General features: G+C 44.3%; 1 protein-coding gene across 3 annotated transcripts in view; it reads right to left on the reverse strand.

Moving 5' to 3' along the window:
• st6galnac3 (ST6 (alpha-N-acetyl-neuraminyl-2,3-beta-galactosyl-1,3)-N-acetylgalactosaminide alpha-2,6-sialyltransferase 3) overlaps positions 1-26503 on the reverse strand; it is a 404784-nt gene that overhangs the window by 158414 nt on the left and 219867 nt on the right. For 2 of the 3 annotated variants that reach the window (XM_082961049.1, XM_082961048.1), the window contains exon 2: positions 21368-21562. In XM_082961049.1, coding sequence (XP_082817175.1) covers positions 21368-21562 — 195 coding nt within the window. The remainder of the gene's footprint in view (positions 1-21367; positions 21563-26503) is intronic. The other variant, XM_014140658.3, reaches the window with a different exon arrangement.

Genomic DNA, 26503 nt, shown 5'->3' on the forward strand with positions numbered 1-26503 from the left:
TGTACCGGTACCCCCTGTATATAGCCTCCACATTGACTCTGTACCGGTACCCCCTGTATATAGCCTCCATATTGACTCTGTACCGGTACCCCCTGTATATAGCCTCCACATTGACTCTGTACCATAACACCCTGTATATAGCCTCCACATTGACTCTGTACCGGTACCCCCTCTATATAGCCTCCACATTGACTCTGTACCGGTACCCCCTGTATATAGCCTCCACATTGACTCTGTACCGGTACCCCCTGTATATTGCCTCCACATTGACTCTGTACCGGTACCCCCTGTATATAGCCTCCATATTGACTCTGTACCGGTACCCCCTGTATATAGCCTCCACATTGACTCTGTACCGGTACCCCCTGTATATGGCCTCCACATTGACTCTGTACCGTAACACCCTGTATATAGCCTCGCTATTGTTATTTTACTGCTGCTCTTTAATTATTTGTTACTTTTATTTATTTATTTTTTTGTATTTTTCCTAAAACTGTATTGTTGGTTAAGCCTTGTAAGTAAGCATTTCACTGTAAGGTCTACACCTGTTGAATTCGGCACATTTGACAAATAACATTTGATTTGATTTGATTTTGATATCACAGTGTTATATTGAACTGGACAGTGGAGCAAGGCAGTTGGAAGAGAGGAGAAGAGAGGGAGAAGAGAGGGAAAGGAGAAGAGAGGGAGAGGAGAAGAGAGGAGAAGAGAGGGAGAAGAGAGGGAGAAGAGAGGGGAAGAAAGGAGAGGAGAGGGAGAAGAGAGGAGAAGAGAGGGAGAAGAGATGGAGAGGAGAAGAGAGGGAGAGGAGAAGAGAGGGAGAGGAGAAGAGAGGAGAAGAGAGGGGAAGAGAGGGGAAGAGAGGAGAGGAGAAGAGAGGGAGAGGAGAAGAGAGGGAGAGGAGAGGGAGAAGAGAAGAGAGGGAGAGGAGAAGAGAGGGAGAGGAGAGGGGAAGAGAGGGGAAGAGAGGGAGAGGAGAAGAGAGGGAGAAGAGAGTGGGCGAAGAGAGGGAGAAGAGAGGGAGAAGAGAGGGAGAGGAGAAGAGAAGAGAGGGAGAAGAGAGGGAGAAGAGAGGAGAAGAGAGGGAGAAGAGAGGGAGAGGAGAAGAGAGGGAGAAGAGAGGGAGAAGAGAGGAGAAGAGAGGAGAAGAAAGGGGAAGAGAGGGGGAAGAGAGGAGAAGAGAGGGAGAAGAGAGGGAGAAGAGAGGGAGAAGAGAGGGAAAGGAGAAGAGAGGGAGAGGAGAAGAGAGAAGAGAGGGAGAAGAGAGGGAGAAGAGAGGGGAAGAGAGGAGAGGAGAAGAGTGGGAGAAGAGAGGGAGAGGAGAAGAGAGGGAGAGGAGAAGAGAGGGAGAGGAGAAGAGAGGAGAAGAGAGGGGAAGAGAGGGGAAGAGAGGAGAGGAGAAGAGAAGAGTGAGAAGAGAGGGAGAAGAGAAGAGAGGGAGAGGGGAAGAGAGGGGAAGAGAGGAGAGGAGAAGAGAGGGAGAAGAGAGTGGGCGAAGAGAGGGAGAAGAGAGGGAGAAGAGAGGGAGAGGAGAAGAGAGGAGAAGAGAGGAGAAGAGAGGGAGAAGAGAGGGAGAGGAGAAGAGAGGGAGAAGAGAGGGGAAGAGAGGGAGAAGAGAGGAGAAGAGAGGGAGGAGAGAGGGAGAGGAGAAGAAAGGGAGAAGAGAGGGGAAGAGAGGGAGAAGAGAGGGAGAAGAGAGGGAGAAGAAAGGGAGAAGAGAGGCTGGAACCGAACCCAGAATCTCTAGTGGTAGAGCTAGTACTGCGATGCAGTGACTTAGACCACTGAGACAGAGCCTGGACTCTAACCAGGATCTCTAGTGGTACAGCTAGTACTGCGATGCAGTGACTTAGACCACTGAGACAGAGCCTGGACTCTAACCAGGATCTCCAGTGGTACAGCAAACACTGTGATGCAGTGTCTTAGACCACTGAGACAGAGCCTGGACTCTAACCAGGATCTCTAGTGGTACAGCTAGCACTGCGATGCAGTGTCTTAGACCACTGAGACAGAGCCTGGACTCTAACCAGGATCTCTAGTGGTACAGCAAACACTGTGATGCAGTGTTTTAGACCACTGAGACAGAGCCTGGACTCTAACCAGGATCTCTAGTGGTACAGCTAGCACTGTGACGCAGTGCCTTAGACCACTGAGACAGAGCCTGGACTCTAACCCAGGATCTCTAGTGGTACAGCTAGCACTGCGATGCAGTGTCTTAGACCACTGCATCAATGAAGAGTTCTGACTCACCCACGGGTTGATGTTTCAGCATTGTCTCAGTGCTGATGTGAAGGAAAAACCCACAGGCTCTATTGGCATCATTTATGCACATTGTGGATAGGGAGGGGAAAAAAGCTTGCCGATATTTTCAAGACCTGAGCTATTTAATTAATTTGTTTTATTTATTACATTTACTAGTTCATTTATTTAGACAATTGAATGTATTTTTTTTTAGGCTTGGCCTATTTAGTAGGCTATTTTGACTCACTCATTCGTGGCTTTAGTTCAACAAAATAAGTACCGAACACAGGAGGCTGGTGGCACCTTAATTTGGGGAGGACGGGCTCATGGTAATGGCTGGAGCAGAATTAGTGGAATGGTATCAAATACATCAAAGACATGGTTTCCATGGTTTCCAGGTGTTTGATGGCTATTCCATTTGTCAGCAGCCTCAGCAGCCTCAGCATCCTCAGCATCCTCAGCAGCCTCAGCATCCTGAGCATCCTCAGCATCCTCAGCATCCTCAGCAGCCTCAGCATCCTCAACAGCCTCAGCATCCTCAACAGCCTCAGCATCCTCAGCATCCTCAGCAGCCTCAGCATCCTCAGCATCCTCAGCAGCCTCAGCATCCTCAGCAGCCTCAGCATCCTCAGCATCCTCAGCAGCCTCAGCATTCTCAGCATCCTCAGCATCCTCAGCATCATCAGCATCCTCAGCAGCCTCAGCATCCTCAGCATCCTCAGCATCCTCAGCAGCCTCAGCATCCTCAGCAGCCTCAGCATCCTCAGCATCCTCAGCAGCCTCAGCATTCTCAACAGCCTCAGCATCCTCAACAGCCTCAGCATCCTCAGCATCCTCAGCAGCCTCAGCATCCTCAGCATCCTCAGCAGCCTCAGCATCCTCAGCAGCCTCAGCATCCTCAGCATCCTCAGCAGCCTCAGCATTCTCAGCATCCTCAGCATCCTCAGCATCCTCAGCAGCCTCAGCATCCTCAGCATCCTCAGCAGCCTCAGCATCCTCAGCAGCCTCAGCATCCTCAGCATCCTCAGCAGCCTCAGCATCCTCAGCATCCTCAGCAGCCTCAGCATCCTCAGCATCCTCAGCATCCTCAGCAGCCTCCACGGGTACCAACACATTCTTTCTGATGGTCTTTATTAAAGAACATTTTTTTACCAAGTTTATTCTGCTCATGTTGTGTGTGTGTGTGTGTGTGTGTGTGTGTGTGTGTGTGTGTGTGTGTGTGTGTGTGTGTGTGTGTGTGTGTGTGTGTGTGTGTGTGTGTGGGTTGGTTCTTCTATCCTTGTGGGGACCTAAAACCCCTAAAACCCCCCAAAGTTCACAGTGTGGTGCCGTTGCTCTGTTCCTAACCCCTTACCCTTACCCTAGTTATAACCCTAACTGTAGACCTAAACATAAACCTAACCTCTAAACTTAGTAAAATAGCCTTTGTCCTCATGTGGACGTGGGAAATGTCCCCACGAGAGAGAGTTTTCCTTGTTTTACAATCCTTGTGGGGACTTTGTTTTTCTTTAGGTCCCCACAAGGATAGTAAAACAAAGAAAACTCTCCCTCGTGGGGACATTTCCCACGTCCACATGAGGACAAAGGCTATTTTACTAAGTTTAGAGGTTAGGTTTATGTTTAGGTCTACAGTTAGGGTTATAACTAGGGTAAGGGTAAGGGGTTAGGAACAGAGCAACGGCACCACAGTGTTATGCGTTCCAAATGGCACCTTGTTCCCTTTATATGGTCAAAACTAGTACACTATGTAGGGAACAGGGTGCCATAGGGATCTGGTCTAAAGTAGTGCACTATATAGGGAACAGGGTGCCATAGGGATCTGGCTAAAGTAGTGCACTGTGTTGGGAACAGGGTGCCATAGGGCTCTGGTCAGAACAAGTACACTACGTAGGGAACAGGGTTCCATAGGGATCTGGTCTAAAGTAGTGCACTATGTAGGGAACAGGGTTCCATAGGGCTCTGGTCTAAAGTAGTGCACTACGTAGGGAACAGGGTGAAATAGGGATCTGGTCTAAAGTAGTGCACTATGTAGGGAACAGGGTTCCATAGGGCTCTGGTCAGAACTAGTACACTACGTAGGGAACAAGGTGCCATAGGGCTCTGGTCAGAACTAGTACACTATGTAGGGAACAGGGTTCCATAGGGCTCTGGTCAGAACTAGTACACTATGTAGGGAACAGGGTTCCATAGGGCTCTGGTCAGAACTAGTACACTACGTAGGGAACAGGGTGCCATAGGGCACTGGTCAGAACTAGTACACTACGTAGGGAACAGGGTGCCATTTGGGCTTCCAGGCCTGCAGAATGTGATAAGAAACATGGGGTGGTTGGAATTACAAAGAAATAATCCACAACAGAGAAATATCAAACAGCAACCCATTATCATGAGGTACTGAATGGTACTGATGGTATATATTGGGAGGTACTGAATGGTATCTATTGGGAGGCACTGAATGGTATCTATTGGGAGGTACTGAATGGTATCTACCGAGAGGTACTGAATGGTATTGATGGTATCTATTGAGAGGTACTGAATGGTATCTACTGAGAGGTACTGAATGGTATTGATGGTATCTATTGGGAGGTACTGATGGTATCTATTGGGAGGCACTGAATGGTATCTATTGGGAGGTACTGAATGGTACTGATGGTATCTACTGGGAGGTACTGAATGGCATTGATGGTATCTATTGGGAGGTACTGAATGGTATCTATTGGGAGGTACTGAATGGTATCTATTGGGAGGTACTGAATAGTATTGATGGTATCTATTGGGAGGTACTGAACAGTATTGATGGTATTGATGGTATCTATTGGGAGATACTGAATGGTATCTATTGGGAGGTACTGAATAGTATTGATGGTATTGATGGTATCTACTGGGAGGTACTGAATGGTATCTCTTGGGAGGTACTGAATGGTATTGATGGTATCTATTGGGAGGTACTGAATGGTATCTATTGGGAGGTACTGAATAGTATTGATGGTATCTATTGGGAGGTACTGAATGGCATTGATGGTATCTATTGGGAGGTACTGAATGGTATTGATGCTATCTATTGGGAGGTACTGAATGGTATCTATTGGGAGGTACTGAATGATGTCTATTGGGAGGTACTGAATGGTACTGATGGTACCTATTGGGAGGTACTGAATGGTATTGATGGTATCTACTGGGAGGTACTGAATGGTATCTATTGGGAGGTACTGAATGGTATCTATTGTGAGGTACTGAAGGGTATCTACTGGGAGGTACTGAATGGCACTGATGGTATCTATTGGGAGGTACTGAATGGTACCTATTGGGAGGTACTGAATGGTATCTACTGGGAGGTACTGAATAGTATTGATGGTATCTATTGGGAGGTACTGAATGGTACTGATGGTACCTACTGGGAGGTACTGAATGGTACCTATTGGGAGGTACTGAATGGTATCTATTGGGAGGTACTGAATGGTACTGATGGTATCTATTGGGAGGTACTGAATGGTATCTATTGGGAGGTACTGAATGATATCTATTGGGAGGTACTGAAGGGTATCTATTGGGAGGTACTGAAGGGTAACTACTGGGAGGTACTGAATGGTACTGATGGTATCTATTGGGAGGTACTGAATAGTACCTATTGGGAGGTACTGTATGGTATCTACTGGGTGGTACTGAATGGTACTGATGGTATCTACTGGGAGGTATTGAATGGTATTGATGGTATCTATTGGGAGGTACTGAATGGTACCTATTGGGAGGTACTGAATGGTATCTACTGGGAGGTACTGAATGGTACTGATGGTATCTACTGGGAGGTACTGAATGGTATCTATTGGGAGGTACTGATGGTATCTACTGGGAGGTACTGAATGGTATCTATTGGGAGGTACTGATGGTATCTACTGGGAGGTACTGATGGTATCTATTGGGAGGTACTGAATGGTATCTACTGGGAGGTACTGAATGGTATTGATGGTATCTACTGGGAGGTACTGAATGGTATCTATTGGGAGGTACTGAATGGTATCTACTGGGAGGCACTGAATGGTATCTACTGGGAGGCACTGAATGGTATCTACTGGGAGGTACTGAATGGTATCTACTGGGAGGTACTGAATGGTATTGATGGTATCTATTGGGAGGTACTGAATGGTATCTATTGGGAGGTACTGAATGGTATTGATGGTATCTATGTAAATCTATTCCAGTGACTATAGCAGGGTGACAGTGCTATTGCGAGGTGCGGTATCTTAACGCCATCTTATGGCATGTTATGGTAACTTGCACTGCACTTGGAAAGTATTCAGACCCCTTGACTTTTCAAAATTTTGTTACATTACAGCCTTATTCTAAAATTGATAAAATCAATTGTTTTCCTCATCAATCGACACACCATACCCCATAACGACAAAGCTAAAACAGGTTTTTAGACATGTTTGCAAATTCATAAAAAATACAAAACAGAAATACCTTATTTACATAAGTATTCAGACCCTTTGCTATGAGACTCTAAATTGAGCTCAGGTGCATCCTGTTTCCATTGATCATCCCTCAGATGTTTCTACAAGTTGATTGCAGTCCACCTGTGGTAAATTCAATTGATTGGACATGATATGGAAAGGCACACACCTGTCTATATAAGGTCCCACAGTTGACAGTGCATGTCAGAGCAAAAACCAAGCTATGAGGTCGAAGGAATTGTCCGTAGAGCTCCGAGACAGGATTGTGTCGAAGCACAGATCTTGGGAAGGGTATCAACAAATTTCTTCAACATTGAAGGTCTCCAAGAATTGAGTGGCCTCCATCATTCTTAAATGGAAGAAGTTTGGAACCACCAAGACTCTTCCTAGAGCGGGCCACCCGGCCAAACTGAGCAATCGGGGGAGAAGGGCCTTGGTCAGGGAGGTGACCAAGAACCAGATGGTCACTCTGACAGAGCTCGAGAGTTCTTCTGTGGAGATCGGAGAACCTTCCAGAAGGACAACCATCTCTGCAGCACTCCACTAATCAGGCCTTTATGGTAGAGTGGCCACACAGAAGCCACTCCTACATTTGACATTTTAGTCAATTTGCCGACACGCTTATCCAGAGCGACTTACAGTAGTGAATACATTTCATACATTTTTTTTTCTTTTTTTTCTCCATACTGGTCCCCCATGGGAATCGAACCCACAACCCTGCCATTGCAAACACCATGCTCTACCAACTGAGCCACACGGGACCAGTAAAAGGCACATGACAGCCCGCTTGGAGTTTGCCAAAAGGCACCTAAAGGACTCTGTCCATGAGAAACAAGATGGTATGATGAAACTAAGGATGAACACTTTGGCCTGAATGCCAAGTGTCACATCTGGAGGAAACCTGGCACCATCCCTACGGTGAAGCATGGTGGTGGCAGCATCATTGTCACGACTCCTACCGTAGGTAGCTCTCCCTCCTGTTCGGGTGGCGCTCGGCGGTCGTCGTCGCCGGCCTACTAGCTGCCACTGATTCCCTTTTCCCCCTTTTCGTTTATTGTGTGCACCTGTTTTTGGTTTGGGCTGATTAGCTGGGCTATTTTAGCCAGGAGGCCCGCCTGCTCTGTGTCCGGTATTATTTGTTTTCTGTATTGCTTGTGTGTGCACGCTCATTTGTATTTTGAGGTGCAAATGTGTATGTTGCGCCAACCTTTTTTTGTCCCATGTGTTTGGGCACTTTGGTTTTTTGTGTGCGCTCTAGTTCGCTGTTGGGCCGGCTTGTGTTTTGCCGTTGTGTGTTGAATAAATAACACTACCCTGCATTCTCTGCGTCCTGCTCCTGACTCCACTACGCCCTAGCGTTACAATCATGTTGTGGGGATGTTTTTCCAGAGGCAGGGACTTGGTCAATATAACTATTTGTTTAGCACTTTTGAAATGTACAGTGACAGAAATCAGAACATGGGCCGTTCTTACAGTGTTCTCCCTGTACACCAAGTCAGAACAGTAGGATAAATAAAGAGGGCACATAAGCAGACAATGAAAACTCTTACAATATATTATGATTATGTTTCTCTAAAACAGGTTATAGGCTACATGTGCACCACCAAGTCAGAACAGTAGGTGAAATTTAGAGGTGTAAATAGACCAAATTATTAGGGTGAGCCACATGGGCAACTAACATACACTAAGTATTACTTTCTTAGCTACAGAATACATATCTCCCTGGCATATTACATCTTTTATGTAGCAGCATAGAAGACATTTTTGGACTCACCTTGTTGTGCTCACTTGAACAGGAAAGTGGCGCGGTGGTCCTTCGTGGGCAAATTTTGTCATCAAATTTTGTCATCAAAATCTGGCATTCACTGGATTTATGGTGCTTTCAAAACAACTGGGAACTCTGGGGAAAAAACAAGGTTGAATCATGATGACGTCATTGATCTTCAGGTCGTAGCTCTAGAAAGAGGATGACCATTCAAAACGTATTTTTTCCCAGTCGGAGATCGTTTATTCCCGACTTCCCAGTTGTCTTGAACTCACAGAAGTCAAGTTTTCGCAGTTCCGAGTTAACAGTTGTTTTTGAGCGCGGCACAAATCATGCTTCATGGACAACATGGCCAATGTTGAATGTTTATCATTTTAAACTTGGGGAAAAAAGCCCCTTAATCCCAGATTAGGGACCACACAGCCACTGACACTGATTCCTTCCAAAACCACTCATTGTTGAATTTGCGATTTCCAATTTGTTGTGTAATGTTTATGTCCAACAGCCGATGAGCACCGATACATTTTATCTATAATTTCTCTTCATTATTTCTCTTCATGTCAAGGATTAAAAAGGATTTGCCAGTAGATTGTCGACTTGATTCGTGATGATGACTGCAAGCTAAGATTTAGAAAGCAAGATGTTACAACAAATGTTTAAAGGTTAAACTCAAATATATTGATTCATTAAAAAAACATTCTTTATGGAATTTCATTTTTTAAATTATATTATATTTATTATTAATTATATTTATTAATGATATTATGAATAGAAATGGAGGAGTTATGTCACATATGCAGTTATCGAAAAGATAATATATATGGGAATATCTGTTCAATCCAAAAATGTACAATCAACTGATTGTAGCACTACCACAAAAATGGCAAGTGGAGAAGGGAGAAGGTAGGGAACTTGTTTGTCTGCCATATATTAAAGATACAAATTGCCTGAAAGGAACTGGCATAAATAGATAAATATACCAGTTTTATTTGAGGACACAAATGTTGACAGCTGCGCCATACAGGTTGCAAACTAAATGGGCGGAGATTTTCGATGTACCAATTCCATGGCACATGGTTTATGAACTGGTACAACAAACTACACTTGACTCAACACTTAGAGTTTTTAAATGTAAATTATTATATACAATTCTTGCCACCAACAGAATGCTATATAAACTCAGCAAAAAAATAAAATATTGTGTAAATATTTGTATGAACATAACAAGATTCAACAACTGAGACATAAACTGAACAAGTTCCACAGACGTGACTAACAGAAATGGAATAATGTGTCACTGCACAAAGGGGGGGGTCAAAATCAAAAGTAACAGTCAGTATCTGATGTGATGGCCACCAGCTAGCTGCATTAAGTACTGCAGTGCATCTCCTCCTCATGGACTGCACCAGATTTGCCAGTTCTTGCTGTGAGATGTTACCCCACTCTTTCACCAAGGCACCTGCAAGTTCCCGGACATTTCTGGGGGGAATGGCCCTAGCCCTCACCCTCCGATCCAACAGGTCCCAGACGTGCTCAGTAGGATTGAGATCCGGGCTCTTCACTGGCCATGGCAGAACACTGACATTCCTGTCTTGCAGGAAATCACGCACAGAATGAGCAGTATGGCTGGTGGCATTGTCATGCTGGAGGGTCATGTCAGGATGAGCCTGCAGGAAGGGTACCACATGAGGGAAGAGGATGTCTTCCCTGTAACGCACAGCGTTGAGATTGCCTGCAATGACAACAAGCTCAGTCCAATGATGCTGTGACACACCGCCCCAGACCATGACGGACCCTCCACTTCCAAATCGATCCCGCTCTAGAATACAGGCCTTGGTGTAACGCTTATTCCTTCGACGATGAATGCAAATCCGACCATCACCCCTGAAGAGCACTTTTTGCCAGTCCTGTCTGGTCCAGCGACAGTGAGTTTGTGAGCATAGGCGACGTTGTTGCCGGTGATGTCTGGTGAGGACCTGCCTTAAAACTTCTTTGGGATTGGGGGCAGTATTTTCACGGCCGGATAAAAAACGTACCCGATTTAATCTGGTTACTACTCCTGCCCAGAAACTAGAATATGCATATAATTTGTAGATTTGGATAGAAAACACTCTAAAGTTTCTAAAACTGTTTGAATGGTGTCTGTGAGTATAACATAACTCATATGGCAGGCCAAAACCTGAGAAGATTCCATACAGGAAGTGCCCTGTCTGACAATTTGTTGTCCTTCTGTTGCATCTCTATCGACATTACAGCATCTGTGCTGTAACGTGACACTTTCTAAGGCTTCCATTGGCTCTCTAAAGCCACCAGAAAGTGGAATGGGGTGTCTGCTGTCTCTGGGCAAAGTACAGCAGCTCTGTTTGTGAGTGGTCAGCCTGGGGACAGTGAGACTGGAGATGCGCGTTCACGAGACTTCTCAATTTTTTTCTTTCAGCCTTTGAATAAATACAACGTTGCCCGGTTGGAATATTAGCGCATAAATTTTTTTTAAACAGCGTTTGACATGCTTCTAAGTACGGTAATGGAATATTTTGACATTTTTGGTCACGAAATGCGCTCGCGCGTCACCCTTCGGATAGTGACCTGAACGCACGAACAAAACGGAGGTATTTGGATATAACTATGGATTATTTGGAACCAAAACAACATTTGTTGTTGAAGTAGAAGTCCTGGGAGTGCATTCTGACGAAGAACAGCAAAGGTAATCCAATTTTTCTAATAGTAATTCTGAGTTTAGGTGACCCCGATGTTGGCGGATGTCAAAATAGCTAGCCGTGATGGCCGAGCTATGTACTCAGAATATTGCAAAATGTGCTTTCGCCGAAAAGCTATTTTAAAATCGGACATAGTGATTGCATAAAGGAGTTCTGTATCTATAATTCAAAAAATTATTGTTATGTATTTTGTCAACGTTTATCATAAGTAATTTAGTAAATTCACCGGAAGTTTTCGGTGGGTATGCTAGTGTAACAGGGCTCGAACCAGGGACACTTGTACACATCAACAACTGACACCCACCGAAGCATCGTTACCCATCGCGCCACAAAAGCCGCGGCCCTTGCAACGCAAGGGGAAACCCTACTTCAAGTCTCAGAGCGAGTGACGTCACCGATTGAAACGCTATTAGTGCGCACCACCGCTAACTAACTAGCCATTTCACATCGGTTACACTAGTTCTGAACATCACATGCTAATGTAAAAAGCTGTTTTTTGATATAAATATGAACTTGATTGAACAAAACATACATGTATTGTATAACATAATGTCCTAGGAGTGTCATCTGATGAAGATCATCAAAGGTTAGTGCTGCATTTAGCTGTGGTTTGGGTTTATGTGACATATATGCTTGCTTGGAAAATGGCTGTGTGATTATTTTTGTCTATGTACTCTCCTAACATAATCTAATGTTTTGCTTTCGCTGTAAAGCCTTTTTGAAATCGGACAATGTGGTTAGATTAACGAGAGTCTTATCTTTAAAATGGTGTAAAATAGTTGATTGTTTGAGAAAATTGAATTGTGGTATTTTAGTTGGTTTTGTATTTCGCGCCGTGCGATGCCATTGGCTGTTGGCTAGGGGTTCCGCTAGCAGAACGTCTGTCCTCAACAGGTTAAAACAGGCCAACAAGCCCTCAGTCCAGACTCTCTCGGCCTATTGCGGACAGTCTGAGCACTGATGGAGGGATTGTGTGTTCCCGGTGTAACTCGGGCAGTTGTTGTTGCCATCCTGTACCTGTTCCCCAGATGTGATGTTCGGATGTACCGATCCTGTGCAGGTGTTGTTACACGTGGTCTGCCACTGCAAGGACGATCAGCTGTCCGTCCTGTCTCCCTGTAGCGCTGTCTTAGGCGTCTCACAGTACGGACATTGCAATTTATTGCCCTGGCCACATCTGCAGTCCTCACGCCTCCTTGCAGCATGCCTAAGGCACGTTCACACAGATGAGCAGGGACCCTGGGCATTTTCTTTTGGTGTTTTTCAGAGTCAGCAGAAAGGCCTCTTTAGTGTCAGAACTGTGACCTTAATTGCCTACCGTCTGTAAGCTGTTAGTGTCTTAACGACCGTTCCACAGGTGCATGTTCATTAAGTGTTTACGGTTCATTGAACAAGCATGGGAAACAGTGTTTAAACCCTTCACAATGAAGATCTGTGAAGATATTTGGATTTTTACGAAGAAAGGGACGTTTCTTTTTTTGCCGAGTTTATATGGGACATACAACAATCTCAGCTCTGTAGATTTTGTTGCGAAGAGACAAAATCAATCGATAATTTATTCTGGTATTACCCCTATGTAGCTTGTTTCTGGTCACAGGTTCAGGAATGGTTAAAAAAAATCACAACATGCACCTAAAACTAACCTTACAAATAGCAGTGTTGGGTGATTTGGAAAGCCATAGTCAGTCAATAAATAATATAATAATACTGGTAGGAAAGGTTTTCATCTTTAGCTCACAATCTGTGGATAATATACGATTAGAAAGATTTAAAAAAAAATTATAATCACCACAGCACAGCACAATTGAAAAATGGACGGCACATGGAAACCAAACAAGGGCGGTCTATGGTGATAGGTGGGATGGGCTGAGATTGGCTGAGGGCTGGAATTAAATAGTTTGTTTGGTAATGTGCTGTTGTTATATATTGTTCGGTTCTTATTTTTCAGAGTAAATAACCCACGGACACTAGAGAAGCTTTAACCAAGTTTAATTATTCCCAAATGTTCTGTACAGCTGTAATTCAGACAATCCAACATTTGTCCCATCCAGATATTTATATCCCACTTAAGACACTCCCTCTCTCCTTACAGTTTAGGCCCAACAGGAAGAGGGTAACCAGATACTAAACCCTGATTACTCCATTAAGGGGAACTGACCTCACCCCTCATTTGCTGATCTCAACCCCTCCTTCACCTAATCCACAGATGTCCATCTGTCTTCCCTATATCAACACGTCGCTCTCCTCTCCTCCATCAAACACATTCCAAAGCCTTCTGGCTTTCTACAGAGAACCCTTAACTTTCTCCTTTGACTCTATGCTTCTTCTCTATCATTTATTTAATATCTCCAATGTTCAAAATGTTGAACCCAACAATATAAAAGTACTATGTATGTAAAATGTATAGGTAAAATGTGTGTACATGTAACAAAAAAGCTGTAAAAAAAACCAGATATTTGTCCTCCGAGGGGGGGGATGTTGAGCAGTTAAAAAAAATATATGATGTTGACATGATCGGTCCAATCAAAACTACTGTACATATAACATGATTTGACATTTTATCTGTGTCCAATGACCTTTGAGCCTTCTTGGATGTGCACTTGTAATGTAACTCTATGGCAGCACCCAATGGGGTAGAATTCTAGAATTTTCGAGGTCTACCCTTAGACTTGGCGGTGACGTAGTGTTCCCATGAGTGACAGAACACTGAGCCAATCACGGCACAATGCTTCGTATTTTCTGCTGCCTTGCCCCACCACCACAGGAAGCACTGAGCTAGACTGAAACACCTGCATTTTGGAGCTGCTTTACTCAAGAAAACAAAACAGAGACTATGTTTGTATGCCGCTTTAATAACTCAATGACATATATATTTTTTACAATGTCTGCAAACTGATACGTAACACGTATTAAAACCTCTTCGGGATAGGGGGTAGTATTTTCACGGCCGGATGAAAAACTTACCCAAATTAAACTGCCTGCTTCTCGGGCCCAGAATGTAGGATATGCATATTATTAGTAGATTTGGATAGACAACACTCTGAAGTTTCTAAAACTGTTTGAATGATGTCTGTGAGTATAACAGAACTCATTTGGCAGGCAAAAACCTGAGAAAAATCCAACCTAGAAGTGGGAAATCTGAGGTTGTAATCTTTTCAAGTGATTGCCTTTCCAGTATACAGTGACTATGGGTTCATTTTGCACTTCCTAAAGCTTCCACTAGATGTCAACAGTCTTTAGAACCTTGTTTGAGGATTTTATGGTGAATTTGATGGGAATAAAACCCCAAGGAAGTAGGTGTCCCATTATAAGGCATGGGTTCAGTCACGCGCAAGGACTTGGGAGCGAGCTGAGTTAATATTCATTCCTAAAGAGAACGGATAGGTCAAGTTGGAATTTTATTGAACATATATGTTAACCTCTCTAGGGTAGGGGGCAGTATTTGCACGGCCGGATAAAAAACGTACCCGATTTAATCTGGTTATTACTACTGCCCAGAAACTAGAATATGCATATAATTGTTTGATTTGGATAGAAAACACCCTAAAGTTTCTAAAACTGTTTGAATGGTGTCTGTGAGTATAACAGAACTCATATGGCAGGCAAAAACCTGAGAAGATTCCTTACAGGAAGTGCCCTCTCTGACCATTTCTTGGCCTTCTACACTCTCTTTATTGAAAACTGAGGATCTCTGCTGTAACGTGACTCTTCCTACGGCTCCCATAGGCTCTCAGAAGGCGGCAGAACGTTGAATGATGACTTTGTAGCCCATTGCTGAAAAACAGTAGCGCATTTGGATAGTGGTCGATCAGAGAACGATGAGACAGGGGCGCGCGTGCACGAGAAGAGTCCATTTTAGATTTTGTGTCTTTGAACGAAAACAGGGTTTCCCGGTCGGAATTTATCGCTTTTTTACGAGAAAAATCGCATAAAAATTGATTTTAAGCAGCGGTTGACATGCTTCGAAGTACGGTAATGGAATATTTAGAATTTTTTTGTCACGAAACGCGTCGGGCGCGTCAACCTTCGGATAGTGTCTTGAACGCACAAACAAAACAGAGGATATTTGAACATAACTATGGATTATTTTGAACCAAACCAACATTTGTTATTGAAGTAGAAGTCCTGGGAGTGCATTCTGACGAAGAACAGCAAAGGTAATCCAATTTTTCTTATAGTAAATCTGAGTTTGGTGAGTGCCTAACTTGGTGGGTGTCAAAATAGCTAGCCTGTGATGGCGAGCTATCTACTCAGAATATTGCAAAATGTGCTTTTGCCGAAAAGCTATTTTAAAATCGGACATAGCGATTGCATAAAGGAGTTCTGTATCTATAATTCTTAAAATAATTTTTATGTTTTTTGTGAACGTTTATCGTGAGTAATTTAGTAAATTCACCGGAAGTTTGCGGTGGGTATGCTAGTTCTGAACGTCACATGCTAATGTAAAAAGCTGGTTTTTGATATAAATATGAACTTGATTGAACAAAACATGCATGTATTGTATAACATAATGTCCTAGGAGTGTCATCTGATGAAGATCATCAAAGGTTAGTGCTGCATTTAGCTGTGGTTTTGGTTTATGTGACATTATATGCTAGCTTGAAAAATGGGTGTCTGATTATTTCTGTCTGGGTACTCTGCTGACATAATCTAATGTTTTGCTTTCATTGTAAAGCCTTTTTGAAATCGGACAGTGTGGTTAGATTAACGAGAGTCTTGTCTTTAAAATGGTGTAAAATAGTCATATGTTTGAGAAATTGAAGTAATAGCATTTCTAAGGTATTTGAATATCGCGCCACGGGATTCCACTGGCTGTTGAGTAGGTGGGACGATTTCATCCCACATACCCTAGAGAGGTTAAAAACAACCTAAAGATTGATTCTATACATCGTTTGACATGTTTCTACAAACTGTAGTATAACGTTTTTGACTTTTCGTCTGGACTAAGTAAGCACGCGCGTTGTGGATTTGGATAGTGAACCTAACGCGTGAACAAAATGGATGTATTTGGACATAAATATGAACTTTATCGAACATTTATTGTGGAGCTGGGGTTCCTGGGAGTGCCTTCTGATGAAGATAATCAAAGGTAAGTGAATATTTATAATGTAATTTCTTAGTTTTATTGACTCCAAGATGGCGGGTTTCTGTTTGCTAGATGTTGGTGTCTTCTGGGCTGTACTCAGATTATTGCAAATTGTGCTTTCGCCGTTAACCTTTTTTGAAATCTGACAAAGCGGTAGCATTTAGGAGAAGTCTATCTATAATTCTGTGCATAACACTTGTATATTGATCAAAGTTTATGATGAGTATTTCTGTAATATGTGTGCTCATTGTGCTCATTCATCGGAGGTTTAGGAGGGAAAACATTTCTGAACATTACGTGAAAATGTAAAATGTTTTTTTTTATATAAATATGAACTTTATCGAGCAAAACATACATGTATTGTGTAACATGAAGTCCTATGAGTGCCATCTGATGAAGATCATCAAAGGTTAGTGAATATTTTAGCTGTACTTTTGATTTTTGTGATGCATCTAGTTGCTTGGAAAATGGCTGTGTGGTTTTTCTTGTGAAGTTTATGTCCTAACATAATCTAACTTTATGCTTTCGCCGTAAAGCTTTTTTGAAATCGGACAATGTGGTTTGATTAACGAGAGTATTATCTTTAAAATGGTGTAAAATAGTTGATTGTTTGAGAAAATGGAATTATGAGATTTTAGCTGTTTTGAATTTGGCGCTCTGATTTTCCACTGGCTGTTGTCAAAATCGGGATTAGAGCGTGAAGGGGTCTCTAAGAGGTTTTAATGCCAAAATAACATGCAAAACAGGCAACTGCCCTGTATGGCAGGGCGCCACTGGTCATACCCAAGAAGACTCGATGCTGTAATCGCTGCCAAAGGTGCTTCAACAAAGTACTGAGTAAAGGGTCTGAATACTTATGGAAATGTGATAATTCCGTTTTTTAAAAATCTTTAATACATTTGCAAAATAAAAAAAATAAAACTGTTTTTGCTTTGTCATTATGGGGTATTGTGTATAGATTGATGAGGGAAAAAAAATAATTTTATACATTTTAGAATAAGGCTGTAATGTAACAAAATGTGGAAAAAGTCAAGGGGTCTGAATACTTTCTGAATGCACAGTATATTCATGGCAAGTTAATTCCGGCCTGTTAATGGTGTCATTGCACAGAGAGGGAAGGCCCATTTCACTAACATTTACTATCAAAATGCATTTTATTCTATTGAAAATTAGAACATGTGTCAGACCTGGGTCGTATCGTCAGACCTGGGTCGTATCGTCAGACCTGGGTCGTATCGTCAGACCTGGGGTCGTATCGTCAGACATGGGTCGTATCGTCACACCTGGGTCGTATCGTCAGACCTGGGTCGTATCGTCAGACCTGGGTCATAATGTCAGACCTGGGTCGTATCGTCAGACCTGGGTCGTATCGTCAGACCTGGGTCGTATCGTCAGACCTGGGTCGTATTTGTAGGGAACAGGAAAGTCACTGTGTTTACAAAACACCTTCCTAATATTGAGTTGCACCCCCCCCCCCCACCACCCTTTTGCCCTCAGAACAGCCTCAATTCGTTGGGGGAACACCTTCCTAATATTGAGTTGCACCCCCCCCCCCACCCACCCTTTTGCCCTCAGAACAGCCTCAATTCGTTGGGGCGTGGACTATACAAGGTGTCAAAAGCATTCCACAGGGATGTGTTCCACAGGGATGCTGGCCCATGTTGACTCCAATGCTTCCCACAGCACTTATGTCTTACCCATTCACCAATCTGAATGGCACACATACACAATCCATGTATTTGTATGTATTATGGAACCACATTAGTTCCTGCCAAGGCAGCAGCTACTCTTCCTGGGGTTTATTATGGATCCCCATTAGTTCCTGCCAAGGCAGCGGCTACTCTTCCTGGGGTTTATTATGGATCCCCATTAGTTCCTGCCAAGGCAGCGGCTACTCTTCCTGGGGTTTATTATGGATCCCCATTAGTTCCTGCCAAGGCAGCGGCTACTCTTCGTGGGGTTTATTATGGATCCCCATTAGTTCCTGCCAAGGCAGCGGCTACTCTTCCTGGGGTTTATTATGGATCCCCATTAGTTCCTGCCAAGGGAGCAGCTACTCTTCCTGGGGTTTATTATGGAACCCCATTAGTTCCTGCCAAGGCAGCAGCTACTCTTCCTGGGGTTTATTATGGATCCCCATTAGTTCCTGCCAAGCCAGCAGCTACTCTTCCTGGGTTTATTATGGATCCCATTAGTTCCTGCCAAGGCAGCAGCTACTCTTCCTGGGGTTTATTATGGATCCCCGTTAGTTCCTGCCAAAGCAGTAGCTACTCTTCCTGGGGTTTATTATGGATCCCCATTAGTTCCTGCCAAGGCAGCAGCGACTCTTCCTGGGGTTTATTATGGATCCCCATTAGTTCCTGCCAAGGCAGCGGCTACTCTTCCTGGGGTTTATTATGGATCCCCATTAGTTCCTGCCAAGGCAGCGGCTACTCTTCCTGGGGTTTATTATGGATCCCCATTAGTTCCTGCCAAGGCAGAAGCTACTCTTCCTGGGGTCCAGCAAAAATATATACATTATAATACACATTTTAAACATACAAATATATTTTACAACAGATTTCACAGCACACTGTTTTCCCTCAGGCCACTACTCTACTACCACATATCTACAACACAAAATGCATGTGTACGTGTCTTTGTGTGTATAGTGAGTATGTTATCGTGTGTGTGTATGCGTGTGTTTGTACCTGTGTGTGTGTGTGTGTGTGTGTGTCTCTTCAGTCCACGCTGTTCCATAAGGTGTATTTTTATCTGTTTTTTTAAATCAGATTTTTGCATCAGTTACCTGATGTGGAATAGAGTTCCATGTAGTCATGGCTCTATGTAGTACTGTGCGCCTCCCATAGTCTGTTCTGGACTTGGGGACTGTGAAGAGACCTCTGGTGGCATGTCTTGTAGGGTATGCATGGGTGTCTGAGCTGTGTGGCAGTAGTTTAGACAGACAGCTCAGTACATTCAGCATGTCAACACTTCTTACGAATACAAGTAGTGATGGATATTATTAATGTTAGCACTCTATGTACATTTAAGGGGCCAGTCGTGCTGCCCTGTTCTCGGACAGTTGTAATTTGCCACAAGTCCCTCTTTGAGCACCTGACCACAGGACTAAAGAGTAGTCCAGGTGAGACAAAACTAGAGGCTGTCCTCACTGTGGCTCAGTTGGTAGAGCATGGTATTTGCAATGGTGTTTGCAACGCCAGGGTTGTGGGTTTGTTTCCCACAGGGGGCCAGTATGGAGAAGAAAAAAAAATGTATGAAATGAATTGAAATGTGTGCATTCACTACTGTAAGTTACTCTGGATAAGAGCATCTGCTAAATGACTAAAATGTAAAATGTCTGTAAGACCTGCTGTAATGGTTGTCGTAAGGAGAAGCGGACCAAAGTGCAGCGTGTGTCGTTCCACATTTTATTTACACTGTGAAATTATGCAATACATTTTTTTTAAAACATAGGAATACAAAAGTAGAACATGAACATAGAAATACAAAACAAAGAAAAACACCCCCTGTCATGCCCTGACCTACTCTACCATAGAAAATAACATCTTACTATGGTCAGGACGTAACACCTGCCTTGTTGATAGTGTTGTTAAGAAGGTAGAAACTAGGGCCTGTAGGACCTGCCTTGTTGATAGTGTTAAGAAGGTAGAAACTAGGGCCTGTAGGACCTGCCTTGTTGATAGTGCTGTTAAGAAGGTAGAAACTAGGGCCTGTAGGACCTGCCTTGTTGATAGTGCTGTTAAGAAGGTAGAAACTTGGGCCTGTAGGACCTGCCTTGTTGATAGTGTTGTTAAGAAGGTAGAAACTAGGGCCTGTAGGACCTGCCTTGTTGATAGTGTGTTTAAGAAGGCAGAGCAGCTCTTTATTATGGACAGACTTCTACCCATCTTAGCTACTGTTGTATCAATTTGTTTTCACCTCGACAGTTTACAATCCAGGGTTACTCCAAGCAGTTTAGTCACATCAACTTGCTCAATTTCCACATTATTAATTACAAGATTTAGTTGCGGTTTAGGGTTTAGTGAATGCTTTTAGTTTTTTTTAACTATTCCCGGACAAAATGATGTATTTGCTACCATTCTGAAACTGACTACAGCTCTTTGTCTGGTGTTGCAGTGATTTCTCTTTGCTACGGTAGCTGACGTGGGCCTGGGCTTGAACCAGGGACCCTCTGCACACATCAACAACTGACACCCACGAAGCATCGTTACCCATCGCGCCACAAAAGCCGCGGCCCTTGCAACGCAAGGGGAAACCCTACTTCAAGTCTCAGAGCGAGTGACGTCACTGATTGAAACGCTATTAGCGCGCACCACCGCTAACTAACTAGCCATTTCACATCGGTTACACATAATGTTGAGTCATCAGCATACATAGACACACTGGGTATACTCGGTGCCGGTACCGGGTCGTCAGTAAAAATTTAGAAAAGCAAAGGGCCTAGACAGCTGCCCTGGGGAACGTGTTCTGTTAGACAGGTTTTTCCAGCAGCAAACTACATTTACATTTACATTTAAGTCATTTAGCAGACGCTCTTATCCAGAGCGACTTACAAATTGGTGCATTCACCTTATGATATCCAGTGGAACAACCACTTTACAATAGTACATCTATATCTTTTGGGGGGGGGGGGGGGGGGTAGAAGGATTACTTTATCCTATCCCAGGTATTCCTTAAAGAGGTGGGGTTTCAGGTGTCTCCGGAAGGTGGTGATTGACTCCGCTGTCCTGGAGCTTGTTCCACCATAGGGGTGCCAGAGCAGCGGACAGTTTTGACTGGGCTGAGCGGGAACTGTGCTTCCTCGATAATGTCAAAAAGCCGCACTGAAGTCTAACAAAACCGTCCCCACAATCTTTTTTTTATTATCAATTTCTCTCAGCCAATCGTCAGTCATTTGTGTAAGTGCCGTGTATTGTATGTTGAATGCCCTTCTTTATTAAAAAGAGTATTGAAATTCTGTTAGGATAAGGGATCATTTCTTTCACCTGGATTCACCTAGATAATCGATGTCATGGAAAGAGCAGGTGTTCTTAATGTTTTGTACACTCAGTGTACACTTGAATTAGTATCTGGGTGTTTGTTCTTAGTGTGTGTGTGTTTTCCTCACCTCCTGCTTAGGGACGCTGATGTATCCCAGGTGAGGTTTGAAGGCCTTATGAGTCTGTCTGGAGAACATCCAGTGGCTGCTGAAGGTTTGTCCGAAGACTGGTTCCAGGAGGAAGTATGGCTTCTCTGAGTAGTTGACCACCACGACAAAGAGAGACACCACCGCGATCAGACTGGTGGCTATCACCGACTTCTTCTAGAGGGGAAATGGAGACGAGAGAGGAGTGAAGAGGGAAGAGAAGAGGGCAGAGAGATGAGAGACTAGTACCTATCCTCTGTAACTAACACCTATCCACTGTAACTAGTACCTCTCCTCTGTAACTAACACCTCTCCACTGTAACTAACACCTCTCCTCTATAACTAACACCTCTCCTCTGTAACTAGTACCTCTCCTCTGTAACTAGTACCTCTCCTCCGTAACTAACACCTCTCCTCTGTAACTAGCATCTCTCCTCTGTAACTAACACCTCTCCTCTGTAACTAACACCTCTCCTCTCCTCTGTAACTAACACCTCTCCTCTCCTCTGTAACTAGCACCTCTCCTCTGTAACTAGCACCTCTCCTCTGTAACTAGCACCTCTCCTCTGTAACTAGCACATCTAACTCTGTAACAAACACCTCTCCTCTGTAACAAACAACTCTCCTCTGTAACTAACACCTCTCCTCTGTAACTAGTACCTCTCCTCTGTAACTAGTACCTCTCCTCCGTAACTAACATGTCTCCTCTGTAACTAGCACCTCTCCTCTGTAACTAACACCTCTCCTCTGTAACTAACAGCTCTCCTCTCCTCTGTAACTAACACCTCTCCTCTGTAACTAACACCTCTCCTCTCCTCTGTAACTAGCACCTCTCCTCTGTAACTAACACCTCTCCACTCCTCTGTAACTAACACCTCTCCTCTGTAACTAACACCTCTCCTCTGTAACTAGCACCCCTCCTCTGTAACTAACACCTATCCTCTCCTCTGTAACTAGCACCTCTCCTCTGTAACTAACACCTCTCCTCTGTAACTAACACCTCTCCTCTCCTCTGTAACTAGCCTCTCTCCTCTGTAACTAACACCTCTCCTCTGTAACTAACACCTCTCCTCTGTAACTAGCACCTCTGCTCTGTAACTAACACCTCTCCTCTGTAAATAACACCTCTCCTCTCCTCTGTAACTAGCACCTCTCCTCTGTAACTAACACCTCTCCTCTCCTCTGTAACTAGCACCTCTCCTCTGTAACTAGCACCTCTCCTCTGTAACTAGCACCTCTCTTCTGTAACTAGCACCTCTCCTCTGTAACTAACACCTATCCTCTGTAACTAACACCTCTCCTCTGTAACTAACACCTCAACCTCTCCTCTGTAACTAGCACCTCTCCTCTGTAACTAACACCTATCCTCTCCTCTGTAACTAGCACCTCTCCTCTGTAACTAACACCTCTCCTCTGTAACTAACACCTCTCCTCTCCTCTGTAACTAACATCTCTCCTATGTAACTAAAAACTCTCCTCTGTAACTAACACCGCTCCTCTCCTCTGTAACTAGCACCTCTCCTCTGTAACTAGCACCTCTCCTCTGTAACTAACATCTCTCCTCTGTAACTAACACCTCTCCTCTCCTCTGTAACAAGCACCTCTCCTCTGTAACTACCACCTCTCCTCTCCTCTGTAACAAGCACCTCTCCTCTGTAACTACCACCTCTCCTCTGTAACTAGCACCTCTCCTCTGTAACTAGCACCTCTCCTCTGTAACTAACATCTCTCCTCTGTAACTAACAGCTCTCCTCTGTAACTAGCACCTCTCCTCTGTAACTAACACCTCTCCTCTCCTCTGTAACTAACACCTCTCCTCTGTAACTAACACCTCTCATCTGTAACTAGCACCTCTCCTCTGTAACTAGCACCTCTCCTCTGTAACTAGCACCTCTACTCTGTAACTAGCACCTCTCCTCTGTAACTAACACCTCTCCTCTGTAACTAACACCTCTCCTCTGTAACTAACACCTCTACTCTGTAACTAACACCTCTCCTCTGTAACTAACACCTCACCTCTCCTCTGTAACTAACACCTCTCCTCTGCAACTCACACCTCTCCTCTGTAACTAGCACCTCTCCTCTGTAACTAGCACCTCTCCTCTGTAACTAACACCACTCCTCTGTAACTAGCACCTCTCCTCTGTAACTAGCACCTCTCCTCTCCTCTGTTACTAACACCTCTCCTTTGTAACTAACACCTCTCCTCTGTAACTAGCACCTCTCCTCTGTAACTAACACCTCTCCTCTGTAACTAACATCTCTCCTCTGTAACTAACACCTCTCCTCTGTAACTAGCACCTCTCCTCTGTAACTAACACCTCTCCTCTGTAACTAACACCTCTCCTCTGTAACTAACACCTCTCCTCTGTAACTAACACCTCTCCTCTCCTCTGTAACTAGCAGCTCTCCTCTGTAACTAACACCTCTCCTCTGTAACTAGCAGCTCTCCTCTGTAACTAGCACCTTTCCTCTGTAACTAGCACCTCTCCTCTGTAACTAGCAACTCTCCTCTGTAACTAGCACCTCTCCTCTGTAACTAACACCTCTCCTCTGTAACTAACACCTCAACCTCTCCTCTGTAACTAGCACCTCTCCTCTGTAACTAACACCTCTCCTCTCCTCTGTAACTAGCACCTCTCCTCTGTAACGAACACCTCTCCTCTCCTCTGTAACTAACACCTCTCCTCTGTAACTAGCACCTCTCCTCTGTAACTAACACCGCTCCTCTCCTCTGTAACTAGCACCTCTCCTCTGTAACTAGCACCTCTCCTCTGTAACTAACATCTCTCCTCTGTAACTAACACCTCTCCTCTCCTCTGTAACAAGCACCTCTCCTCTATAACTAGCACCTCTCCTCTGTAACTAGTACCTCTCCTCTGTAACTACCATCTCTCCTCTGTAACTAACACCTCTCCTCTGTAACTAACACCTCTCCTCTGTAACTAACACCTCTCCTCTCCTCTGTAACTAGCACCTCTCCTCTGTAACTAGCACCTCTCCTCTGTAACTAGTACCTCTCCTCTGTAACTAACACCTCTCCTCTGTAACTAACACCTCTCCTCTGTAACTAGCACCTCTCCTCTGTAACTAACACCTATCCTCTCCTCTGTAACTAGCACCTCTCCTCTGTAACTAACACCTCTCCTCTGTAACTAACACCTCTCCTCTCCTCTGTAACTAGCCTCTCTCCTCTGTAACTAACACCTCTCCTCTGTAACTAACACCTCTCCTCTGTAACTAGCACCTCTGCTCTGTAACTAACACCTCTCCTCTGTAAATAACACCTCTCCTCTCCTCTGTAACTAGCACCTCTCCTCTGTAACTAACACCTCTCCTCTCCTCTGTAACTAGCACCTCTCCTCTGTAACTAGCACCTCTCCTCTGTAACTAGCACCTCTCTTCTGTAACTAGCACCTCTCCTCTGTAACTAACACCTATCCTCTGTAACTAACACCTCTCCTCTGTAACTAACACCTCAACCTCTCCTCTCTATAACTAGCACCTCTCCTCTGTAACTAACACCTATCCTCTCCTCTGTAACTAGCACCTCTCCTCTGTAACTAACACCTCTCCTCTGTAACTAACACCTCTCCTCTCCTCTGTAACTAACATCTCTCCTATGTAACTAGAAACTCTCCTCTGTAACTAACACCGCTCCTCTCCTCTGTAACTAGCACCTCTCCTCTGTAACTAGCACCTCTCCTCTGTAACTAACATCTCTCCTCTGTAACTAACACCTCTCCTCTCCTCTGTAACAAGCACCTCTCCTCTGTAACTACCACCTCTCCTCTCCTCTGTAACAAGCACCTCTCCTCTGTAACTACCACCTCTCCTCTGTAACTAGCACCTCTCCTCTGTAACTAGCACCTCTCCTCTGTAACTAACATCTCTCCTCTGTAACTAACAGCTCTCCTCTGTAACTAGCACCTCTCCTCTGTAACTAACACCTCTCCTCTCCTCTGTAACTAACACCTCTCCTCTGTAACTAACACCTCTCATCTGTAACTAGCACCTCTCCTCTGTAACTAGCACCTCTCCTCTGTAACTAGCACCTCTACTCTGTAACTAGCACCTCTCCTCTGTAACTAACACCTCTCCTCTGTAACTAACACCTCTCCTCTGTAACTAACACCTCTACTCTGTAACTAACACCTCTCCTCTGTAACTAACACCTCACCTCTCCTCTGTAACTAACACCTCTCCTCTGCAACTAACACCTCTCCTCTGTAACTAGCACCTCTTCTCTGTAACTAGCACCTCTCCTCTGTAACTAACACCACTCCTCTGTAACTAGCACCTCTCCTCTGTAACTAGCACCTCTCCTCTCCTCTGTTACTAACACCTCTCCTTTGTAACTAACACCTCTCCTCTGTAACTAGCACCTCTCCTCTGTAACTAACACCTCTCCTCTGTAACTAACATCTCTCCTCTGTAACTAACACCTCTCCTCTGTAACTAGCACCTCTCCTCTGTAACTAACACCTCTCCTCTGTAACTAACACCTCTCCTCTGTAACTAACACCTCTCCTCTGTAACTAACACCTCTCCTCTCCTCTGTAACTAGCAGCTCTCCTCTGTAACTAACACCTCTCCTCTGTAACTAGCAGCTCTCCTCTGTAACTAGCACCTTTCCTCTGTAACTAGCACCTCTCCTCTGTAACTAGCAACTCTCCTCTGTAACTAGCACCTCTCCTCTGTAACTAACACCTCTCCTCTGTAACTAACACCTCAACCTCTCCTCTGTAACTAGCACCTCTCCTCTGTAACTAACACCTCTCCTCTCCTCTGTAACTAGCACCTCTCCTCTGTAACGAACACCTCTCCTCTCCTCTGTAACTAACACCTCTCCTCTGTAACTAGCACCTCTCCTCTGTAACTAACACCGCTCCTCTCCTCTGTAACTAGCACCTCTCCTCTGTAACTAGCACCTCTCCTCTGTAACTAACATCTCTCCTCTGTAACTAACACCTCTCCTCTCCTCTGTAACAAGCACCTCTCCTCTATAACTAGCACCTCTCCTCTGTAACTAGTACCTCTCCTCTGTAACTACCATCTCTCCTCTGTAACTAACATCTCTCCTCTGTAACTAACACCTCTCCTCTGTAACTAACACCT

This window comes from Salmo salar, chromosome 14, assembly GCF_965601325.2.
Source record: "Salmo salar chromosome 14, fSalSal1, whole genome shotgun sequence".
In the NCBI taxonomy this organism is placed as follows: Eukaryota; Metazoa; Chordata; class Actinopteri; order Salmoniformes; family Salmonidae; genus Salmo; species Salmo salar.